Source organism: Lathyrus oleraceus, chromosome 7, assembly GCF_024323335.1.
Source record: "Lathyrus oleraceus cultivar Zhongwan6 chromosome 7, CAAS_Psat_ZW6_1.0, whole genome shotgun sequence".
In the NCBI taxonomy this organism is placed as follows: domain Eukaryota; kingdom Viridiplantae; phylum Streptophyta; class Magnoliopsida; order Fabales; family Fabaceae; genus Lathyrus; species Lathyrus oleraceus.
Window position 1 is genome coordinate 9,926,829 of NC_066585.1, and position 24,019 is coordinate 9,950,847.

Sequence of the window (24,019 nt, forward strand, 5' to 3'; positions counted from 1 at the left end):
TTTTTTACTGATCAATTTATTTATAAAATTACAACAAAAAAAAACACTTAGAGATATATTAACAATGTCAATACATTTATAAATTATAATAACTACGTCTCACACGTCTAAGAATCAAAATGATTGTTTATTATTTACTAAAAATGTAAAAAAAAAAATGAAATTATAAATAATTGACATTTTAACTTAAATATGACATGTTAATTTAATTTGTTTAGGTAATAATCGACTTAAGGGGCAATATTTCCGAAACTTGGTGTGAAATTATTGAGACTGCCCTCAAAATATTGATACACGCAATTCAAAGATTCAGGCATTCATTCAAGAACTGGAAGACATAGACTTCAAAGTTCTAACACTTATCATGTAAAACAACATAATGTTTACACTAAGTTGCAAAATTTGTGTTCCCTCTATTGGACTAATCATGTAAATAAGGTTCCAGGAATCAATCAGATTCTCAAAGTGCATTTGATCACTGGCTACCCAGAATAAAATATACAACATTATATACAAGTGTACATGCCAATTCATATTTTCTTTGCACCAACTTTAGTGGGGAAAACAAATCATTTAAACAGTTTAAAATTTGGTACAAGGTAGCAGCAGATACCAGTAATGTGACCCCGGCACCTTTAAGAACTGAACAACCTTCAAATAAGTTTTACTTGTGAATCACGTCCTTTTCATTATTTACTTCCGATGCCTTCGCTTTTGATCAGCTCTTTGTCTCTTCTCATCATCCCATTCTCGGTCATATAAGCTAATAATAATCAATTAAGGACACAGCGGTGCATCATTATTAATGGAAACATTACATTAATTAAATCTAACGAAAACATGCATTTAAACTTGAGCAAGGGATTTTAACAGCTGTAAAAATGATGAACAGCATGCAATTCAGACACACATAGTATCATATCACATCATTTTCACAGCTTTCATCTCTGCATGGTGTAACAGAAAAGAAAGAAAAAAAGGCACGCAGATAAGAAGAACATGTAAACAGGCTAGAAAGACAGGAACTCGTGAATAAAACAAACATGCTTATCAGCCAAAGTATTTTGCACTTAAGGATACGGATCTATATCACGACGATTCAGCTTGTTGGCTACCTCTTTACCATGAATCCTAAGACTCGGTTCATCTATGTAACTAGCATGCTGGATCATTGGACCCTTTCTGTCTCTTGCATCATATGCTTGTGACATACCAATACTGGGGGGAGGAGGCGCGGGAGCAACTGGTGAGTACTCCCCTGGTTCCATAGTTGATAGATGTTCCCTCTTAAGTTTGCGTCTCTTGGTTGCAGCATTTAAATCCAAATCTTCTTTAGGAATGTTTGCTTTCTCTCTTTCCCTCTCCTTCTCTTCTACCTGCAGAAAAGAACGACGACATGAGAACAATAACAGTTTTTTTTTTGAAAACTTGGTATTCGGCCCTAGTACCGACTAACCCAAGGGAGACCAATCCCACCGTCCACTTGTGAGGATGGACTGGTCCAACTCAAGGATTGTTACGCAAGCGGCCAAGCCTTCACCAACAGGCCAAACCCTGGGGTTTGAACCATAACAACAGTTGTATTGTCCATTCTACTCGAACACCAGAGGACAGGAAAGAGTATTGAGAAGCAAGCCTCAAAAAACAAAAATTTGAGATTTGAGAATAATAACTACGAAAAATGTAACATTTGGGGCATCACAAAAACAAATTTCTACAAGCCATTGGATACCAACTTAAAAGTATAACAGCATAAATCACAAAATCAAAATCAGGGACAGACCTTAGCATAATTCCAGTTGAAATATTACCCAAATAATGTCCTAAATTATAACATTGTATGCAGAAGTGTCCTAAATTATAACATTGTATGCAGAAGTATTTCCCGCATTTGTTGTATTTTAACGTTACTAATTGTCAATGCTATACATCAGCTTCAAAAACAAGTACTAGTTCATAGAAACCGATGCTCGGTAAATACTTGTGAGACTCTTTCACTTGGTATTAAATTTGGTCCCTAAGACACTTATCAGTTATCACACAGTTTTTCATGTCAATCCATTTTTAATTAGTTAAAGAAATAATCATACTGTATAATAAAATGTTGTTTTAAATCTCATATATGACTGATGTTGTTTTAAAGCATGTGTACCCTAATAAAATGTTGACACTAATCGTAGAGTGATGATACTTGTATATTATCCATTTTAAGCCCTTTCAGCACAATGTACAAATCCCTAGTAACACCCAGTAAATTAAGAGAATTGGTATGCACAATATCAGTTCATACCTTCATTTCTTCACGCTTCCGATCTCGAAAATCATCATCTTTTCTACGTTTAGGATCCTCCTGCAAAATCACAGTCTCTTCAGACCTTCTCTGTTCTTTTTCTTCATGCCTTGGAGAAAGTCTTTGAGAATGCCTTGTGGCTCCATACCTCCTATCAGCATCTTCATCACGCCTACCAGCCCCTACAGATTGAGGAACCATATTAGGAGGTAAAGGGGGTGGCGGAGGCAAGCTTTGTCCATGGAAGCGGCCATCAGCATGCGATTTTTCTATCAATGCATCATTATATCGTAATTTATTTCTATCATCCTTACTTCTGTCATCCTTAGCCTTGTCAGGGAGTCTATTAAAACTCCTCTCACTACCCCTCTCCTGCATTCTTTCAACAGATCGTTCTCTTCCATATCTTTCTATCGACCTGTCCCTAGGTTTTTCTACAACAAAATCATCACTACGGGACTTGTCCAGTCGGTCCAATCTTTCCCTGTGTTCCCTTTCATATCTTTCATTGCCTTTTTCTTTTGGCCTTTCCAATGTCTTATCACCTGCTCTGTATATACCAAGTTCATCTGGTCCCACTTTATCATCAACCAGTCGAGGATCCATCAGCTTCTCCCTTTCAGAGAATCGAACTTCACTCTCCAAATCTCTTAGATCAACATCCCCTTTCCTCCGTTTACCTAGTCTGTCTAGTTCATCAACAGAACCAGCTCGCTTCTGAATTTTATCACTAGACTTTGAGGTGGCCGTGTTTTCATGCCTAGGGGAATTGACTACACGAGAAGAAGATCCTCTTGTGAAGTCAGCAATATCATTTCCATCATCCTTTGCCACAGAAGACTTGGCCGCTCCAACCTCTGCCTTTGATTCAATACCAGAACCATCAAAAGAATTCTTTCCCAATGGAGCCAAGCCCTTTGCAGAACCTAAAACACTGTTACCATTAGCACTGACTGAAGAAGAGACGTTTGTTCCAGTGTGTCTTCCATCAGAGGCATGGGCCTGAAGATCCTTGTCACTGCTTGAGGAACCAGAAGTTCTAGTAACATTTTTACCAGATCTACCATCTTCTTTCAAAAGGTCTTGTTTTGATGGCTTCAAAAGTGAACCAGCAGCCACTGAACGTTTTGCAGAGGTTTTTGACTGAAAACAGGAAAACCACATCATTATGGATAAACATAAAAGGAGTAAAATGGAAAACAGGACAAACAATAATTTTTGCAAGGGAGAATCAACACTCCAAAGCCAAGTATGCACTAGAAATAGCGACATCCTTGTCAGGAAAGTGTCCACCAAGATGAATGAAACATCTATTGCAACAAAAGAAATTAAGTTTAGCAATGCACACAGCTGCACCAAGAGAAGGTGTTTGTAAATAAATTTACTTTTGAAATCGGCATTTTGTGTTATTCCATAAAATGAAACATACTGTAACGGTTTGAAACAATTAGATTTGGAAATTGCTTTAGATGTTTTACCACTTTTGAGAACACAAACTCGGGTTTAAGATAAACTTATTATTTTTTAATGATTAGTATGAACTTTAATTTGCAGAAAGTGTTTTTGAACTCGTCTTATATCAATCAAAGCTAGTAATAGAACTTTCTTCAGATGAGACGTATTCTCCCTGTGTTGTTTTCCTCTACACGAGCAGTAAGTTGAGGCAATTAGCAGTAAGTCAACAATGTGACAAGTGACGCAAAATGGTTTACAGATTAAGCCGTCATACAAATGGAAAATGCTAACTACACAACATAACAGAGATAATTAAATGATACCTCAACATTTCTTGTAACGTGTTCATCCGGTGCCCTACTTATTGATTCTTCCACTTGCTTTGAGTTTTCTGGGGATTTTAATGCCCCGGATTGTCCAGCAGGTGAGGGTAGAGAAGATTGAGCATCCAATCCATTCACCATTGAGCTACCTTTGTATTTTACCTGGCCAGAATCAGATTTTGTCACTGTAATATTTTCAGTTCTTTCTGACTTGCCATCTGCAGTTTTTATTTTTGTTGTCTGGTCTTTGACTGTGTTTCCAGAGTCCAGATGTTTCCCACTGGCAGATTCAGTTTGAGAAACATGAAGACCTGTTCCACTTTGTACAGCTGCAGAATTTCCCGCGGCAGATTTTGTCATAGATGGTGCCGGCTTCAAGTCAAGATAACCCATACTAAATTCTTCATCGGTAACCCAAGAAGGCTGCAAATTGTGGACTATATTAGTGGGCTAAAAGAGACAACAAATAAGCTTGTAATAAGATAAGAGCATACCTTCCTAGCAGCCAGTGCTGCTGCTACACCAGTTGCTAACACCTTAAGATCCTCTCTTTCATCACTTTTGATCTTAGCTACCTATATCAAAGTTGAAACATTTTTTTGAAAATGCAGCAGTATTCAAAATAAATAAATTGAGTATAGGGATAGTTTACCCGCTTTTCAAGGTTTATCCCACTCTTCCGTGTAACTGGGAAAACACTAGAAATTTTAGTCAACATTATAAGAGCATTTCTAATCTCCATGTACTCGCTAGATTCCAGACACTGAATTAGTAACCGTGTGATTCTTTGACTCCATTTCCAGTGTACCTATCAGCAATAAATAAAGAAATATGAAATTGATCCGTAAACACCATTATCTTCGGTGAAGTCAGAAAGAAACAATTTAAGCCCTGCAAAAATCAATTGAGAAAGATCTGGACAGCACATGCAAGGAAACAATTCTGAGCAGCTATAACTTGTAAACTGGCAAACAGATGACTTGCCTTAATGAACTGTCCATATGTAACTCGCTGGCTATTTGGATATCGATAATAAACAGCAAATCCCGGCATGTTTCCACACTCACGTTCATAAATAGATTCATCTTTCTGGAAATAATAAAAGGTAGAAACAGAAAAAACGCACGGAAACATTAGAAAATTTGAACAACCCCTGAAAAGCTATAAAGAAATTGTCAAAATAAAATCATAAACGGTAAACAAAAAGCAATAACTAGTTACCTTCCAATGATAAGCAATCTTCAAAGTCTCATAGAGAAACCTACCAAGCCTACCAACCTCATATTCAGTGCAGCAACATATCATTGGTTGAAGGGTCTTACAGATAAGAACATCAATGTGGTTAACTGTGTTAAAAAACGGGGTTCCAAGAGAATGAAGTTTGTGTACAAACATAGCACAATAAACAGCATCTGGCATACTGAAAGTACAGCGTGGAAATATACAGCGCTGAAGAAACTCCATGTTAATCTTCAAGGTATCAGGACAGGAACTTAACCATTTGTCTTTTGCATAAGAGAGCCGTCTGCTGACAGATGCGACATTTTCTTCATGTTTATGCAGTTCACTAATCAGACGATCAAGAGATTCTTGAATTCTTTCCTTTTCTTTCTTCCTCTTGGTGATTGCTGAGCTTGAATTATCAGAAATCTCTTCCAAAGATTTAAGACTAGCATGAAGCTTGGCTATTTCTGCCTCATAACGATTTTTTGGAACGTACAGATCATATAATGTTAGACCCCAAAATGTTGCATAAAGATCAGGAGATAGGCTATTCCATGCTTTTGAAGGCAACATAGTTTTAACAGTACCAAGAAGATATGACCAACTGCGTCCAGTAATAAAATAGTAAATACTAATGCAGAAAGTAGCAGAAATAAACTTTGACTATCTTAACATACACCTGATACAGCTTAAAAAAGTAACATTTTAAGGCTCAAGTTTTTCAGCTGGAATGGCATCTAAATCCATTTCAACACATTGGAAAGTTCAACAGCCAACACAGTTTCACATTGAAGTATAGCAGGAAAGGTTTTAAAAAAATCAGGGAAAAAGGTTAGAGTTATAACCTAATCGGGTTTTTGTTGGAGCCAGTATCTAGAAACATGGTACCAAGATGATCTGCAGGATCAGACTCAAAGTTCGTAGATGAATCACTTGCCGCATTTCTATCATCCAAGGGCCAGCAAACATTGGGAGTCCTCTGAGACTTGAAAAGTCTCATAACAGGGCGATATATCAAGAAAGCAACCTGACCAGAAAAAAAAAAGGAATTAAATGCAGGGCGATATTTCAAAGAACGAATACTGCAACTCAAGGGATGATGCCATGAAGTAAGGACGTTTAAAAGAAACATAGAGACAGAAGGGAAAGAAAAACCTCGGGATCCAAGTGGTAAAGATGGACCAGATCATCAAGTGAGGGAATAAGAATAGCATAATTTGACCCTGGTGTGACTGCACTGCCTAGAAAATCGACATATTGAAGAAGAGTTCCATGGCATCTATCAAACTGTTCACTGACCATCTTAATGTAGGGTGCATCTGCATTGACAAGAACCCTGCAAAAACAATAAATTTCAGAATAAAGTCTTGATCATCAGCTCCAACATTTATAAGTTTAAGAGCTTACAGAGATCGATGCTGAGCAAGAAGAAGCAAGAGGGGGGTTGCCAACTTCGGTTCATCTTTAGGAAGTAATGCATCTCTTAGCCTGCTAGTTGACTTTATCAATGCCTGTATAAATCATTTGATCTCTTAACGACTTGTAAAGTCAAACAATGCCACATAATAAAACATCAAACTATGTATAATGCTCTATAATTAAACTTCAACACATAAGACTACAGAAGCTCATTGCACAAGATATATCATGAACTAGAGCATGAAAAAAATGACTGTAAGACATCGACATCAAACACTATTCAAACAAGAGGCATCCACTCTGCTTTCTACTCAAACAAAGTAATGAAAAGAGACATATGCCCTTTGTTCAGGAAGTTCATCTTAAACCTCAATCAATTATGCAATAAAACGATGCTCATTCCATGTCTTCACTAAATTTTCCATATCATATGCAAACAAGTGTTTATTAACCAGTTCAATAAATACAAAACAAAAAAACCGGGCCAGTGAAAGTTAAAACTCTTAATCTCCGCACCAACAAAACTATCTCCCTTTCACCTGGAGTAAAATTTCAATCTGTCAAAAACATCATTTAATCAAACTCTTGCTTTCCGAAATCCTTTAAGATTTACTTGATGTACCTTATTATTTCGAGTCATCCCAAAGGAAGTTGCTTGATATTTCAGAGTCTCACTCCCTGCCATAGAATCCAGCTGTTCCTCAGTCAAGTTCTCTGTGTACTGAACATTTGCCATTTGTTGGATAAGCTCCTGAAAATCCAACAAAATAAATACTTAATTACAATCTGTATTTGGTATTTCATGAGCCATAGCTCGCAACAGTAGTCTTGATTAAAAAATCAACAAAGAAGAAGAACCTGCAGTAGAACAAGCTCAATTCCTTGTCCCCTTTTTAACTGGTTCACAAGATACTGGAAAAGGCCCCGCAACTCCATTGATGGGTACTTTTTACATCTATAATAAATAAAAAAGTAGACTTGAATTCATGATAACATCTAAGAATATCATGCTCTTGAAACAACATACACAAGGAAACAACATCTAAGAATATCAAGCTCTAGAAACAACATACATAATGAAACAACATAGACAAACGCCATACCCAATTCTGAACAAAAACAGGCAATAATCAAGTCAAACTATCTACAACATGTGAACAGACATAAATAAAAAATAAATACACACACAGAATCTTACATAAAAGCCAGAAAGGAATTGTAAGCCAGTTTCATCAACTAGGAACATGTTTAGTGGCTACATCTTATTATATAATTATGGGTTAAATGTGTTTAGTCCTATAAAATTACCAAATTTTTATTTTTCGTCTCGGTAAAAAGTCTCAATTTTTAGTTCATAAAAAATTATCATATGCAGTTTTATTTTATTCCTTGATGTTAAGTCAACATACATTTTTGAATGGTTTTTTTCTAGAATGCTTACAACATGATAAAAAGTTCCTCCACAAAATTTTAGAATTTTTTTACATCAAATTAATTAAATATGATTTTTTAATCACCAACTACTCGAGATCAAAGTAACAAAAATTTAGACTTAAAAATCAAAATTTTGAACTTTTGGGTGGATGGGATTATTTAATAGCAGTGACTAAAACTGATTGCAAGATAATTTTGTAAAGTGCAGTTCTTTTATGGGGGACGGAAAAACAATATTTGGTAAATTTCTAGGGCCAAAAAACATATTTAGCCCTATAATAATTGCCACACATTCCAAGAACTCTGCTAAAAAAATAAGAAAATGCTGAATCTAATTGTAGAGAGGATATTGAATACTCTTGTTACCAGCAGATGATTAATTTGCACAATATAACCAATGGCCATTCTGTCAATACATGGGGCATACTAGGTCCTACGTTTGCTCATAAAACTTGAGGGTCGATAATGTAGACCAAATTATTGTATTTATTTTGCATGACATTTGTCAAACTTATTTTTCATGCTCCATCACTCATTGTTTCCATAATTATTTCTTATTGACTGCTGCTTAAATTCATTTATACTTAGTATTTCCCAGTCATTTCAGCCTGGTCTATTTCATTTCACAGTTAACTACATTTGTTTAAATACATATTTTCTCTTCAATAATTCAAACAAGCAAACATCATATTTATTAAAAACCGATACTCTTTTCCTATATTTTGTTATCTAATTCTCCGGATTTTACTAAATCGTGAAAGATAGATCCTACACTCCCTCCACTTTCCTATTTTAAAACAGCCTTATACCATAATTTATTAAGCAGATTTTTTTCCTCAAATCCTAGATTAGTCACATGTACGTTCAAAGTAGCTAATTAGTAATATAACTAAGGCCCTCTAAAGAAACACCAAACCAAACATACACTTCAATTCACAAGCCAAGGAAATTTAGAGAGCTAATACAGCATATAACCATACTCCAACTCTATTTTATATTATTAAGAACTGAATATTACATAATAAATCAACATAATGCTTTGAAGAAAAAGAGGGTGAGAGAGAAGAAAACCAAACCAAACTGTTCCAGACAATTCAATCCCCATCCCTTCAAAGCAAAAACAAATTTCTAGCCGAATAATGGCCCCCAAAGAAGTTCAGGATTACAAGTATGCTCAGCAAACACAATGCAGTGGCAACATATCATGCTTCATTTTCGAAGTATATATACCCCCGTAAGACCAGATACTACAAAAACTTGTCATGTAATTCATTCACCAGAAGAAGGGCAACTCAATCTCTATACAGACAACACAATCACAAATTGTCCTGTTGTAATGAATTATTGAAGGCCAACCAAGTAAACTACTGATGATTAAGTCAAATGAAATCTGAATTTTCTGATCTCCTCGTATTTGAAGAAAGAACATACTATAAAACACTACTACTTCTCCATTATGTCCACTTCAGGAAAAGCTAATGTTTTCTTTCATATCTTGTGGTCTCCATTAGCATCATAAGGTGAAAGTAATAACTAAAGGAGTATTCCACTTACAAGAAAGCTACTACCAACTTAAGTCTCATCAGATGGATCCAAGCCTACAAATTATCAGCTCCACGCCAAGGACAAAGCATTCACGTCCATTTATAAGAAAAGCAGCTTCAGAAAGAGTCTATGGTTTCTTTCATATCTTGCAGTCACCATTAGCATCATAAGGTGAAAGTAATAACTAATGGAGTATTCCACTTACAAGAATGCTACTACTAACTTAAGTCTCTTCAGATTGGAGCCAACCCTACGAATTATCAGCTCCATGCCAAGGAGAAAACATTCATGCCCAACAGTTGGGTTTCCGCAATGACTAATCATCATATAGCAATAATCCAAATTAAACAATCTGAGATTTTCCTTCCCTACAAGGCCAGCAGCTTAGTAATTTGATCCCCAAGTTTTTTGAAACCCATGACCAATTAAGCAAAGACAAAATGTTTAACATATGGTATACGGATCTGTCTCCCTCCTGAACTTAATTGCCCCATTAAACTGTCATTTCATTATTAGCATTAGAAATGACCAAAAGTCGTTGAGAACAGGGGGTATCATGTATACAATGCAAATCATTCTTCACATTAAAATCACTCCATTATTTTATCTCCACTAGATGACTTTCAACATAGATCATTGAGAATCACAAATATCGTGCATACAAAACAAATGACTTCCAACTGATATTATTGCACTTGGTAAGCACTCAGTCTTTTATCTCCATTAACTAATTGTGTCGGGGTATTGAACTTCCAAGCAACCAATGAGACATTAAAAACCAACTTAATGAATAACTTCACTTAAATCAAATTATTCTCCATCACTCCATCTATTGTGGTAGAGTCCTATTGCAGTTGACAAATCACTTGTTCTTAAGTGGCATGTTAACTTTATAAATTGCCCTTAAGAAATTACAAGGACAATGGAATAATGGGAGTTTGAACTTCGGACTTTGAAAGGATAACAGAAATTCCCACCCCTTTCAACCAATGAATATTTGTTTCAAAACATCTGTCGCCAAATAACAGTAACTGCACATCAAACAGCCGCCGACGCATGCCCACCAACTGGCAAGCCAAGTGGTTTGAACTCATCTGAACTGCCAGTCAGGGATACAAAATGCTGCTATGCCCAGTAATCCTGCTTTTGCTAAGGTTGATCTGCAACCGGGAATTTGATACAGGGCACTCCATTTCCGGATATATCTAAATTCTATAGGATGCCGTACATGTGCAAAAATGACTAGGGAATGTTATTATCAATAATAATACACATGGCATAATTCCAAAAAAAATAAGAATTTGCAAGAAATAGCTATAAAAAGTCAAATATCACCCAAACAACAAAAAAAAGAAAACCCCATTATAATTTAATTATAAAAGAAAACCCAATAAGATTCGGTCACATATCCCGATGGTAAATTTCAAAAGGATCATAGTTGCTTCCTATAACTTAACCAAATGCACATGATAACTTGATGAGAAAACCAAATATAATAGAAGTGCAAAAAAAAAAACTATACGTACAGGTGGCCCCAAAATGAAGCTAGAGATTGAAGCCAATCTGACAAATTAAGCCCATCATCTTTCAACTTATCACGCCCACCAAGTGCCAATCGCTCAATAACAACGTATTCCAATATATCATATTCAAGCTGTTATAACAAAAATAAGGCTCCAAATCAAAACAATCTATCAATATTGAAAACAACTTCCAAAAGCAGAACATGATACATGAAACAGTTAGAAACAACAAATGGGAAAGTACCATGATTTATATGAAAAGAAAAAGGGTTGAGCTTCAAACAAATTGGAAGGTTTCCTTTCATCCATAGATGGTTGTGTTAGCATAATTCAAAGGATTGAAAAATAAACATGGTATAAGGTCACATGTCTCTTGCTGCTTATTATGAGTTCATATATATGGTCTTACTAGTGGATGCAGGGCAGTGAACAAGAAAGATAGCAAAAGGAAAATATAAGAAAAAAGATACAAACCTGAGTCAAATACTTAAACGCGTCCACCACAGGAGTAATCATGTCTCTGTATGCCTCAATCTACATATCACACAATAAAAAAATCAACATAACAGAATGCACAGCATCATATAGGCCAGGGCCCTTCAGACTTTGCAGAATCCAAGCCCAACTAAATCAGCACCTGGTGAACAATTGTTCGAAGGACAGTCATAGGGTTGGCATGAGCTAATTTTGCAACCATCCGACCCAGCTGCTTTAAATTTTCCTTTGCCAGCCGCTTCAAAATACGTCTAGTGTCTAACTGTATAAAAAATAAAGCAAAGAGAACAAAAATAACAAGGAATCAGGTTTGCGGCATTGAGCACAGATGGTCCATACTAGGCATGTGTATATAGATCGCCGAACCTTGGCAGTTTGTCTGGCAGCCAACAGCATAGGATAGCGATCATCATCTTTTTCCCATTCACCGTATAATCGATAGCGTGCCTAGATAGGTAACACTCATCAGCCAATCTTGTAGATAACAGATAACAATATATCAGGTACAAGGATAAACAGCAAATGCAAAGGAAAACCTCATAAGGAAGCAGACTCATTAGTTCCCAAATTTCCTGGCCAACAGCTGGATTAGCAGGAACCAACTGTAGAGAAGGTAGTAGACATGCTCCCAAAGCATCCTCCACTCTTAGCTTTGCTTCCTTCAAATGCAGGTGAAGATTTCCAATACCATGAAATTGAGAATTCAAAGCACTATCGCCATGACTTACAAGCTCAAGAGCAGAAAGGTAATAACCTCTCAAAACCCTAGAAACCTACACATGTTTGAGGGAGAATAAGGAAGAAAGGGAAATCATAATTAGCATAAAATATACCAATGAGACAAGTTACATGAATATTAAAACTTAATGCACCTTCTGTAACAGCATAGTATCTCGGTAGAGAAAAGGTCCAGTACAAGAAAGCATCTGAAAGAGCTCCTTTGGAAGATCTATGAAAGAATGGCGTCCTGGAGGGTTATCTACGTCCATAGCATCAGTGCTGCCTCCAGTGGACGATCCAGGATTTTGAAGATGTGCTTGACGAATAACATCATACGGTGAAGAAATTGACTTCTCAATAAGCCTGTATGAAGATCTCTATTACTTATAGTTATTGCTAAAATAATCATTCAAACAAACTGCTGACCGTAACATACCCCAACTAAGTGGTCCAAAAATATGTGCTAACTGCATGCCCGTTCAACAAACATACAGGCATAAATAAATATTAAGTATGGACCTCCAATTAGGAAGGCTTCTCACAGTTTATTTCAAAAGATCTTGGAAGGAAAATTGGTGCAAAGTTTGGCCAAAGCATGCAGATGGAGAAGTTGTATGTATTTGGTTGTTCGTATTGTGAAAAGAAACGGGAACTGTGGCTGTCAATGCAAATCATTAGAGGAACTGTTTATAGCTATGAATCAGTGGCCGTAGTGCATATATCAGCCAAGGCCTGCGGATCACATGATTCACAAAACAAGTTGGAATAATAGTCCAGTTCTGTTTGTGTTCAGGTTGCCTTCCGAAAAAGGATAGCATCGCGCGACGTTTCTTAAAAAAAAGGTGGTCAAACAGCCGATAAACAATAATGTAATGTAGCAAATCTATTCATTCCAAAATATGTTCTTAGAAAGAAAATGTAACAGCCATCTCTCACTCTGTTTCACTGCTTCACTATAATCTCTTCTCTTCCCATGTGTTCCACAATTTCACATGTTTACTATTTTGTGTGTAATAGGTCAAACAAAGAAGAAAAAGGATACTGATGTTACATATCTCCTTTGGCCATGCTACAGGATAAGATTGCTTGTATGGCTTCTCTCTAGTGTTTTACTTGAGGCAGTTTCAAGGAAGTTTCAGTTTTGAATATGCAATGGAATTGGAAATTTAGATACCATTACTTCAAAGTTTCAGTTCCAAATTTTCACCTAATACCTTAAGCTTTGAGACTAGTTAGTTCATAGCATTTTAGCAAAAGCCTCAACGACCAAGTGGTCCAGAGGCCTTGCCGCCCCAATGTTTTCAACACAAGGCATTGTCCACCCTTCAACTCCAAAGAGCAAGTTGTGAGAGGTGATTTTAGGGGTATAAATATTAAAAATATTCAGGTGACATCGCCTAATAGCATAACCGTGTCACAACATAATTTGGATCATGACCAGCACACAGACAGTCACCCTAGTCTGGCAGGCCTTCTCTAAGTCCAACTTTGTATCCCTATCAAAATTCAGATATAATATGAAATCATCCAGCTTATTTTTAAAATTATGTTTGATAGAGGATATAAAGTTGGACTTCGATAAGGCTTGCAAGACTAAGGTAATAGTTTGGCGCAAGTCATTATCCAAATTGGGTTGAGAGACGAAATTGGTATCAGAGACTGATTTTTGCGGGGTTTTATCCTGGATTTCATACTGTTCTCAGTATAGTCTGGCTCTATTTTTATTCACGTGGGAGTTAGTCTAAGAAAAACATAGCTTTTGTTTTCGGAGGATATTTTATTACCCATCCTCTCTTTTTCCTTATATTACTACAAGCTCTACTAGCTATCGGTAGACATCCTCATCTATATTGACATATATTATCACTAAAAAACACATCATAAAAACATCCAACAGACATGCATGTCCAAAATGCGCTCAAATATAAGTTCTCAAAGTTGGTGTCTGCATGACAGAGATATATTATGCACAAGCCTTTACCTAAACAAATTATCACATATTTGGATATGTTCCACTGGATTGAGTGGTGAGAGACGTTCAAATAGTACATGTGCATGATACCTGTTAAAAACAAAAGGAAACAATCTAATGAATATATGCATTAGAGGGAATTCTACGAACACAGCAAATACATTCTACAAAAAGAAGAATCAAGTTAAGCAATAAACCAATTTAGTAGGACTGGAAAGGAACCAAATCTTAAGAAAAAATTCATAAGCTTCGCAATCTACATTATATCTCAATAATATGGTTACCAAATCGAGATTCAAATCCCAGAAAACCAAGATACTGAATTCTTAATCTAATCTGTTAAGAGTTGTAAGCTAGAAGATAAACGAAATGGTATTGCTTGCAATAATAACTGTCTTTATAACCACATGCTACAAGCAGATTTACAAATAAGCATACCAGTCATCCACAGAAAGAAAGCCAGTAAGCAAGCCCAAAGTTTGACTATTTTGAAGCTCGGATTTCCGCTCCTCGACTGCATCAGTTTCCACAGCTAAAGCAGCAAAAAGATCAATAGTAACATCCCCTGTTTTCTCATCATCCATTAGATCCTTTCCAGTAGCAGCAAGGTTTATTTTTCCAATTTTATTAGCCTGTAATTTAGATTGTTAATCTTCATGATACCAGACAAGAGCGCCAAAACAAAATATAAAAACAATGGAGGACATGGTACTATGGTAGGCATAGAAAAACATGTATATGTTAATATTATGCAAAATCAACACCAAGACTAGGTCAAATAGATTGAAAATTAGGAACTGGAAGTTAACATATTCCTGTAATTGAGTTGATGCAAGATTCAGAAACAAGTCACCTACAAACTAAGGAAAGATTAATAGCACAAGGCATGAATGAGCCCGCACACTTGACTGGATTCGCATAGGCCATCAACAAGGAACTGCCAAAGACAGCACCATGGCTAAGAAAGTCATGGACAGAAGGGCCTCAGAATGTCTGGGAGTGTAAAAATTTAGAAACTTACAGCCATATATTAATTTGAATACAAGCCTAACCAATGAGTATCTGAGGGTAATATGAACCAAGGAAAATGGTGTTCTAGTTCTGAAGCACGAGAGATCAACAGTTTTCTTGTAATGATAAGATATTTACTGGCAGCTTTCTTCATTTCTGTTTTTTTTTTCATTTTAACAATCAAGTCATATCCCATGCAGAGGTTATGAAGAATATTTTCTTTCTTCCAATCCAAAATAGTTAGAAATAAAAACAACAGCAATAAATAAACTGCCAGGGCGTGATTACCTCATCAAGGCGCTTGGAAGAGAAAGTGCTATAATGCTCAAATGCTTCTTCATTTTTGGGGAGTAGATGAGCATATCTGCGGTCAAAGGATAGTTAAAGAAGTGTCTCAGAAATTGCACAAAGTACCTCCTCCAGTCTACATGTCAGTTGCATTAACATACTAGACTACTAGTTATTAGATCATACATACAAATTAAATACTTGGTTTTGGGCATGATTATATGGTGCACTCATTCTTCTAAGATCATCAATTTCGCCTAAAATGTTTATAACACAACCCACGCAATAAAGGATTAATATTTTACTGTCACAAATGGTGAGCGTAAATCTTCAATGCAGCCACCGCTTGGTATGACCATAGAGCAAAAATATGATTTGGTATTAAATACTTTCTTAGAACTACTACTACTATATATTACATAAGAAAACTAAATGTGATTCTTGAGCAACACATGAGCACAGCATCTTACATGCTATCAAGATCAATAAAGTCTTGCTTCACTAGCAAGGCTGCAAGTCTATAAAGCCCATACGGTACAGGATTACTGACTTCCATGCGCTGATAATATTGAAATTTAAACCCAAGAATCTGTGAAGCATGAGACTGCATAAAAGAGAAAAATGTATGATATAAAAAAAACTCCATTAAAATATTTCAAAATAATATATAAAATGGCCTAGGCTTCTATTTTTGTCTACCTTAGGAAAAATAGGAATCAGCTCTATAAACACATCATTATCAGGCTGAACTTCAAAACACTCAAGTACCTGATAAGAAACATCTGTCAGTAGCCAGATATGACAAGAAATGATAATGCAGATAGGCACCGAAGTATATTGGGAAAAAGTACACTTGAATAGATCCAACTTACAATATCAAAAACACGGTTTGGATCCAAATCAAAATGGCCAATCAATGACTGCAGAAGTAAGCTAAACCAGAATTACAATCATTATTATAATAAAACAGAAAATCATGGAACAGGTATAATACTTAAAATCAGTAGACCTTAATAATGCCAATTGTTGATGCAGATCCTTTTTGAGTCGGCGCTTCAGAGTCCCGACAAAGTAGAGTGACCTATACAATTAACCTAAATTTAATACAGCATATAGTAGAATCCTATCTGGAAAGCATGAGGCATAATTCAGTCAAAATCTCAAACTTATACAAATATTCGAGACTAATTTTATGTCGTATTTAATCACACAATATGTAAGAATTAGAACACCAAAAAGAACCATATTGTTGATTGAAAAACCCAATAAAATTTTAAGGATATGCTCCAATGTAACATCTATTAACCATGTTGTCAGTCTTCCTAAATCTACAGAAGAGTTTCATAACAAAGCATCCAAAGTGGAAAACAAGCATTACAATTAAGTCCCTTCACAGAGAACTATAACTTCACTCCGTAATGCTAATTTATTATTTCCACATTAGTGCAACCTCATCTGACAAGGGACAACAAAAGGTCAACTCATCCTAATGCTTGATTTATTGGATACCATCCTGTTATTTTAACAAAAAATATTAAGCCTAGTCTTTTATTTCCTAGAGACCACCTTATATTTCTCCTCCTCAAATTTCTAATATCTATATTTGTCTTATGTGTATGATCTTTTTCTAAGTCCTGACAAATTATCTGTTCTTTCAGTTAAACGTAATTTTCGAGGTCAGAAAGGTTATTTGCTTGTTCCTTATCTTGATCCCCAAGTCTCTCTACTCTCTCAGTTTCTTCAAAAGTATTGGAAAAATGTCAATAAGCTATTAGAAACTGATATAGGTCACATTTATATAAGAATAAAAAAATAGGTTTTGTTTTGGTTCAGAATTTCCAAACACTATCTCAGACCAAGTAAAACTTAAAATCAATTAACTACAGTGTAGAAGAGCAGCGTTTAGTACTATTATAATATTGATAGTAAGCAACAATATTATTTTAGTTTTCTTAAGATCTGAATAACTTCCTTGCTAATTGAACTCAAAAAAGGAAGATACAGTTTCTCTTATACACACTATTGTGTTCAGTCCAAACGTCAATGGGTGAGTGTGTAACATGTAATGATAATGCATAGAAGACATCCTAACAAGTAAGAAAGTCGAGAGAAAGGAAATTCTGGTTATACCAGTTTGGCATAGCCCTCGCTCTCTTCTCTGAGAAGGTTGAATTTGGTTTGCTGATAAAGAAGTCGTGTATTAACTCTGACCTGATGTCAACAGCATAAATGAATCAAATACATACAATAACGAAATTATCATTCAAGCAGACATAGCGCGCAGAGTGAAGAATCTAAATTCTGAATATTTGATTTGAAAAGCCAACTCTGAATACAAGAGGTTTTCAGTATTTACAAAGTCGGTGTAGCTTAACTGATTGGATTCAGTCAGTTACACATTGCAAACTTGTACAACATAGACGAACTTTATTATTTACTACGACCTCCATTTCATTTTAGGGGCCCCATTTGAGTTTTGCACACTTCTTAAGATAATTATTAGTTGTGTTGATTTCAATGATAAAAGTAATTTCATTGACTAAAATACCTTTATTAATAGTAATTAGTTGAATAGTTAGGTGATTTGAAATACAATAAATATGGGTATATTAGTGGAAAAATTAATAACTGTTGCATTGTTATTCTAAAGGAACAAATAATTTGAGAGATATAAATATCACAAACTGGGCACTTATAATGAGTACGGAGGGAATAATAGACAATGCTAACTACTCCCTCCGTTCCTTTTTAAGTGTCATTTTTTGACTTTTTACGCATACCAAGAAACTAATCATTATTGTTACTTTTCAAACAATAATTCTTGTTTTACCTATAATACTCTTAATTATTTATTACACTCATTTTACATTCTCTCTCTCTGTAATAACTACTTAGGGGTAATTTTGAAAAAATTGCAATTAACACTATCTTGAATTTTGCAAGTGACAATTAAAAAGAAACAAATTTTTTACATGAAATGGACACTTAAAAAGGAACGGAGGGAGTAACTACTAACCAACTATTTCTACAGACTCTATTTAAGTAATTATATATTCAATACAAGCAACAAAAACCAAGTATGACTGACGTTTAAGATCAAAAATGATGTTTGTGGCATACAATTGCAACTTTTGAAAAAATCTATATTTTATATTCTTTCCGTCGCATAAGCAACAAAAACCAAGTATGAATAAAGCTTACCATCAATAATGATGCATGTGACATAGAATTGTAAATTTGTAAGTTTGCTATCTTATAGTGAGTTCCATCACATGTTAGTATCTGTCTACACAAGTATGTGGGCATTTCTTTTGGTGGGGATTGGCAAGTAGCAACCCCACATTTTAGTCAGGGCAGAAACTCAATTTATTTCCCCTAAACATAAATTAGAATAAGAGAAAACACGGGAAATAGGAATAATCAAAGGGGGAAAAGAAAGAAGCAGAAACGCCTTACATTGTGGCACACATTTATTAAAGTTAAGTGCTCACCTCTTTTCCCTTAAGCTCCTGAGCCTTAATTTTGATAAATTCAGCCTCCCCCAAAAATTCTTCCTGCAAAATAAAATGTTGTAAATGCAAGAAACTTACTAATGCATAAAACTCAAGCCTTTGTTTGTAAAATTGCTAAACAAACCAACTAGAAGACAACATATGAATTATAATGTTTATGATTAATAATTTGAAAATGAAGGAAACCAGAAAAGCAGACCTCGCAGCGCTCTTGAAGTAACCTAACTGGAACCAATTCAGATTCTACAAGCCATCTTGCCTACAAAATTAAAATTAAGCAAAAAAAATGTAGAAAAATTCCAATGAATGAAAACCATAAATTTTATACAAAATATGAAGATCTACGCATAAATATTTGCATTGAATAAAGCCCACAAAATCAAGTACTGACCAGTTTAATGAGACGAGAACGAAACTCTCCGGACAATGTAAGCTGTAACCAAGGAGATGAGCAAGTAAATATATTTGGTGGATTTAGTACAAACAATATACAACAACAACCAAGCATTATCCCAATAAATGGGGTCAACTACATAGATCAAACTACGTCATAATCTTTTATCAAAAACCATATTTCTATCAAACTCGTTAATCTCAAGATCTTTCCTAAAAGTTTCTCTTATGTTTTTTCTAGATCTTCCCCTACCTCTAGTTGTTTGACTACCCTCCGTCTAATCTATTCTCCTTGCTGCAAAATCCACATATCAACTCTCTAGATACCCAAACCACCAAGCCTATTCTCCACCATCTTTTCTACTATGGGTGCGACCCCATTAGCACAAATAATACAACACTAAATGGGATCGGCTACATGGATCAAATTCGTGAACACTCAAAGTTGCAAAACAAGTCAATATCGCATTGTATGGTTATACTTATAGGCCCGTAGATAGGTATGTCTGCATTATGTGTGTTTTGATGTTTAAGAATGTAGAATTGCACATAAATCATTGTCCAAATGCAGTGTTATCAAATTGTGGGGCTATGGCAGATATACATGGCGATTTTTGGGCTTGCCGCAATGGTAAAAACCAGCCGATATTGCGGGTTTTTCCGCTATAATGGCGCCGTAAAGCAGACGGTATGGTGGGATTTTGGCTCCCTGTCATGGACTGCCATCCGCCTTTGACAACACTGTTCAAATGATATTTCAATTATTGAACTGAATTTTCTTTTTAAAACTCTAACAAGCTATGCCAAGTGATAACTATCGCATGTCCTACTAGTTTCAATCTTTGACTAAGAGAATTCAAAGCCAAATAAGAATGAAAAAAAATAAGGATCGACACAGACATCGCATAAATGAAAAAGTGACTACTTCCATCCATATTTCTTACATCAATCATTTCCAGCATCTAGTGAATTTAGGAGTAAGAGCTGGAAAAAGAAATTAACAATACTTTCACAGTGAAAAGCTGCAGTAACTCACATCTTGAGCCATCTGGCTCACTATATCTGCAAAATTCGAGGCTACTTTCTCAGCTGAAGCTTTATCCAAGAATATGACAGAATCTAATGCTATTTTACACTTCGGAAATGGCAATTCACCTCGAACCTAACAACATCCAATAACCAGAAATTGAAATCATCACCTAAATTGCAAAATTGTAATGGAAAATCCAAATTAACAAAAACCAGCGATGAATTTGGATAGAAGTAACGCACCATGGTCCAGGCAAGCTCGTAGAGAAAGCGAAGCATTGGAACAGGTTGAGAGACCTTGAGAGAAGAGTTGCCAGTCTTCCATTCGCGAACGCAGTCCTCTGTAACGTATACACACTGCACCGGCGGCACAGACATTTTTTCTGATCACAAACCCTAGAAGAAAGCGTCGGGAATTGCAGGTATGGAGGTGAATTGAGGGAGAAAGGGTTTAAGAAGAGAATCGCATTCCTGTTTAACGCGTTAGAATTGGAAGAAAAAAAATTTAGGGTTTCCGAGGAATGAAGGGGTTAGCGTTTTAGGAGATTCTGCATTTTGGATTGTGCTATGAGTGAATTTTACCAAGAAAAAAAAAAGCAAAATAAAATAAATAAATATTGCAGTTACTTTTAATTAAAAATAAAATATATATAATTTAATGTTTGCTCTTTAATCTCTTCGGAGTTCTTTTTCAGAATTTTTTTTAAAAGATAATTAATTTTTTTAAATTATATATTAAAATAATTATATTTTCGATTTATTTATCAAATTAATCATATTTCATGTAAAATATAAGAGTATATGTCATTGCAATTGACACATACATGTAAAATATAACAGCATTCGTCACTTTAATTGGTACATGTAAAATGTAGGAGCATGTGTTGGCGGATGTATGTAAAAAATAAAGGAGTACAGTTTGATTAATGCATGCATATGTCACTCCTAGTGGCGCCTGAGTACAACTCGATCAAAATGGCATCTTGGTTCATTTTTTTAAGTGGTATATTGGTAAATATTTTGAAATTATGATTATTTTCATATTATTCTTGAAAAAGTGACTTATTTATAAATAAATAAAATTCACTATCGTGAAAATTTAAAATATTCTTAACGTTCAAAGATGCATATGCAGACACATCATTTTTACACACTCCTTTGTCTAAATTGTTGTAACACTCTTGTTTTGTTAAAACTTGATCCGGAGATGCATCCATGTATAAACATTGGGGTGTGTCCAAAGATACATCTCCGTAACCATTTTTAATGTAATATTATGTGAGTTTTCGAAAATGCATCTCTGAAATATGCTTTGTTAAGTCAAACCAAAAACAAACTGAGACAATTGTTGAATATTGTAAAAACAACACAGAATAACATTCAAATACACACATAGAAAATCATTAATGTTAACATAAATTTAACATTACACTTCATTACAAACTGATGGTTTAGGACGTTGCAACATCCTTATGATATATTTGGTTGATCTTGCAATCATTGCATCCATTTCAATCGGACTCCTTGTTAAGTAACGATAAAATGTACTTCACATAACATTTGAGTTCTCATATGTCTTTAGTTAAAGCATAGTGAACTGTATTTTTCCTTTGCTGTCAGTTGAGGATGAACGATACTTGAGTTTGACAATTATCTGATTTTTTGGATATCATAATATAGTATTTAATTTGGATTTTAGATCGACTAAAAGCATGTCCTCAAAGACCCTAAATTGAAGTGTGAGATTTGCGTCATTGAAATACACAAATGCAAAACGAGGATATGTATTAATTCTGGTTTTTGTAAAGAAAATGGAACGAAATACCCTATTTGTACAAGTTTTAAAATAATTTGAACATTAGAAATCATATTTTTTTTCATCGGTACACATTTCGGATATGCATATCTGGATATGCTATTTACTTTTACAAAGATGCACATCAGTAAAATCTCATGGTTTGCTTTTCTTTTACAATTAAAATGGGATGTGTCCGAAAATGCATATCCGGACTCACCCAGAAGTTCTCACAAAACCAGTATATTTTTTGCAACATAAATTTTGTCCAAAAATTCTCCCAATTTCTATAACATTGAAGTAGAATATGCATTACATATGTCTCATATTAAATTGAAATTACATCATTAACAATATTACATACAAAAAATGAGTTACATTGTTTAAAAAAAAACTAAAATGGATTGAAACATATGTCACTACCTAAACCTATTGGTGGATCCTTATTTGACATTTCTTTATTTGATTCTCTTTCAATGTCGCTAAACATGGTGAACTTTTCCATCCTTTTCACAAAGTGATTTGCCTAAGTTTCAATATCTTTTATAAAATGTGTTGTTCACTTCATTGATTTCTTTGGTATACCGATTTCTAACAAACTTGCACAAAATATTGTGTTTTTGAAAGCCACCTAATACACATGATGCGTCTGGGTGGATTTTGAGGTTGCAACTTTGAAGTGGAAAAAATGTTTTGGAGAAGTCGTACCTTCTCAGATCACCATATTATAAACACTTGCTATAATATGTCTCATTTCAGGGAAACGCATCAATTTTCAAACGATGTCGGACCAATAACACAAGGAACAAGAGCATTGAGAACTGCATTGCAATTTTCCTTTTTCCCGTATAGCGACGTGTATAATTCCATATGCGTCGTTAATTCTTGTATAACCACAAATTGGTGGTCATTATCTCATTTACCGAGCAAACCCGAAACAGCTTAAAAACCACATTTTTCGTCAACATGTTCAAAGTATGAAGGAAATTATCTCGTAAAGTTGTCACTATGCGTTGGTTTGACCTTTTTAGGGGCACCCTTTATTTTAAGCAGTTCTGACGGTGGTCTCAAATACGTTGTTTCTAGATATGAAATATTCCTTAGATGCTCTTTTGTGTGCAATTTCATGATGTCGTCAGCTTTCAAAAATCTCTTTTGGATTACTTCTCATTCGGTCATAATAGTTATACATGATGTATCATTTTTCATCACACCATCGTGATCAAACCAAAACCTTTACCAGTGAGTGTAAACTTCATCCATATGTAGAAATGCAATTGCATCATATCGTGAAACCAATATAAATCATGGATTAAAACAAGAAGAACTCACCAGATTTATAAATTTGTTGAATCGAGTTAATTGCACACACAGACTCAAAGTTCTGGCACTGTGACTTTCTGGTGAACAATAGGTATGTTCCTCTTCTTGCTCGATTCCTCGCTCTCTCTCTGCTTCTTCTTCAATATATTCTTATTCACGTTCCTTCCTCACTCTTCTTCTTCCTTGCGTTTGCATGGTCGTGAATTGATGAATTTTGTGATTGCAGATTGATTGTGAGGTTCATGTGAGGTTGAGAGAGAGGGAGCTT

General features: G+C 35.1%; 1 protein-coding gene across 2 annotated transcripts; it reads right to left on the reverse strand.

The window, feature by feature from the left end:
* Nucleotides 1-338: 338 nt before the first annotated feature.
* Nucleotides 339-21,215, reverse strand: LOC127107255 (THO complex subunit 2). 2 transcript variants are annotated; one of them, XM_051044554.1, is made up of 33 exons: nucleotides 20,877-21,215; nucleotides 20,641-20,766; nucleotides 19,603-19,644; nucleotides 19,411-19,470; nucleotides 19,191-19,253; nucleotides 17,830-17,910; nucleotides 16,709-16,780; nucleotides 16,572-16,619; nucleotides 16,399-16,467; nucleotides 16,170-16,303; nucleotides 15,700-15,775; nucleotides 14,839-15,032; nucleotides 14,410-14,490; nucleotides 12,581-12,791; nucleotides 12,245-12,481; nucleotides 12,075-12,155; nucleotides 11,851-11,970; nucleotides 11,688-11,747; nucleotides 11,217-11,344; nucleotides 7,570-7,666; nucleotides 7,334-7,462; nucleotides 6,700-6,803; nucleotides 6,448-6,628; nucleotides 6,138-6,319; nucleotides 5,290-5,896; nucleotides 5,053-5,157; nucleotides 4,721-4,876; nucleotides 4,563-4,643; nucleotides 4,069-4,491; nucleotides 2,605-3,433; nucleotides 2,291-2,472; nucleotides 1,081-1,376; nucleotides 339-763 (listed from the first exon to the last, which is right to left on the reverse strand). In XM_051044554.1, exons 1-33 carry the CDS (start codon nucleotides 21,009-21,011, stop codon nucleotides 694-696), a joined length of 5,460 nt encoding a protein of 1,819 aa, XP_050900511.1. In that variant the 5' UTR covers nucleotides 21,012-21,215; the 3' UTR covers nucleotides 339-693. The 2 variants fall into 2 exon arrangements, with proteins under 2 accessions (XP_050900511.1, XP_050900510.1); XM_051044553.1 differs by having other exon boundaries at nucleotides 2,291-3,433.
* Nucleotides 21,216-24,019: the final 2,804 nt, after the last annotated feature.

What these genes read in the sequence shown, in the direction of transcription:
- LOC127107255 (XM_051044553.1), bottom strand. Translation starts at nt 21,011, where the DNA reads ATGTCTGTGCCGCCGGTGCAGTGTGTATACGTTACAGAGGACTGCGTT. An exon ending in CTTCCAAGCGCCTTGATGAG is followed by an intron (nt 15,033 to 15,699) that starts GTAATCACGCCC and finishes TCTAAATTACAG; the next exon opens with GCTAATAAAATTGGAAAAAT. An exon ending in GCTTCATTTTGGGGCCACCT is followed by an intron (nt 7,667 to 11,216) that starts GTACGTATAGTT and finishes TATTTATTATAG; the next exon opens with ATGTAAAAAGTACCCATCAA.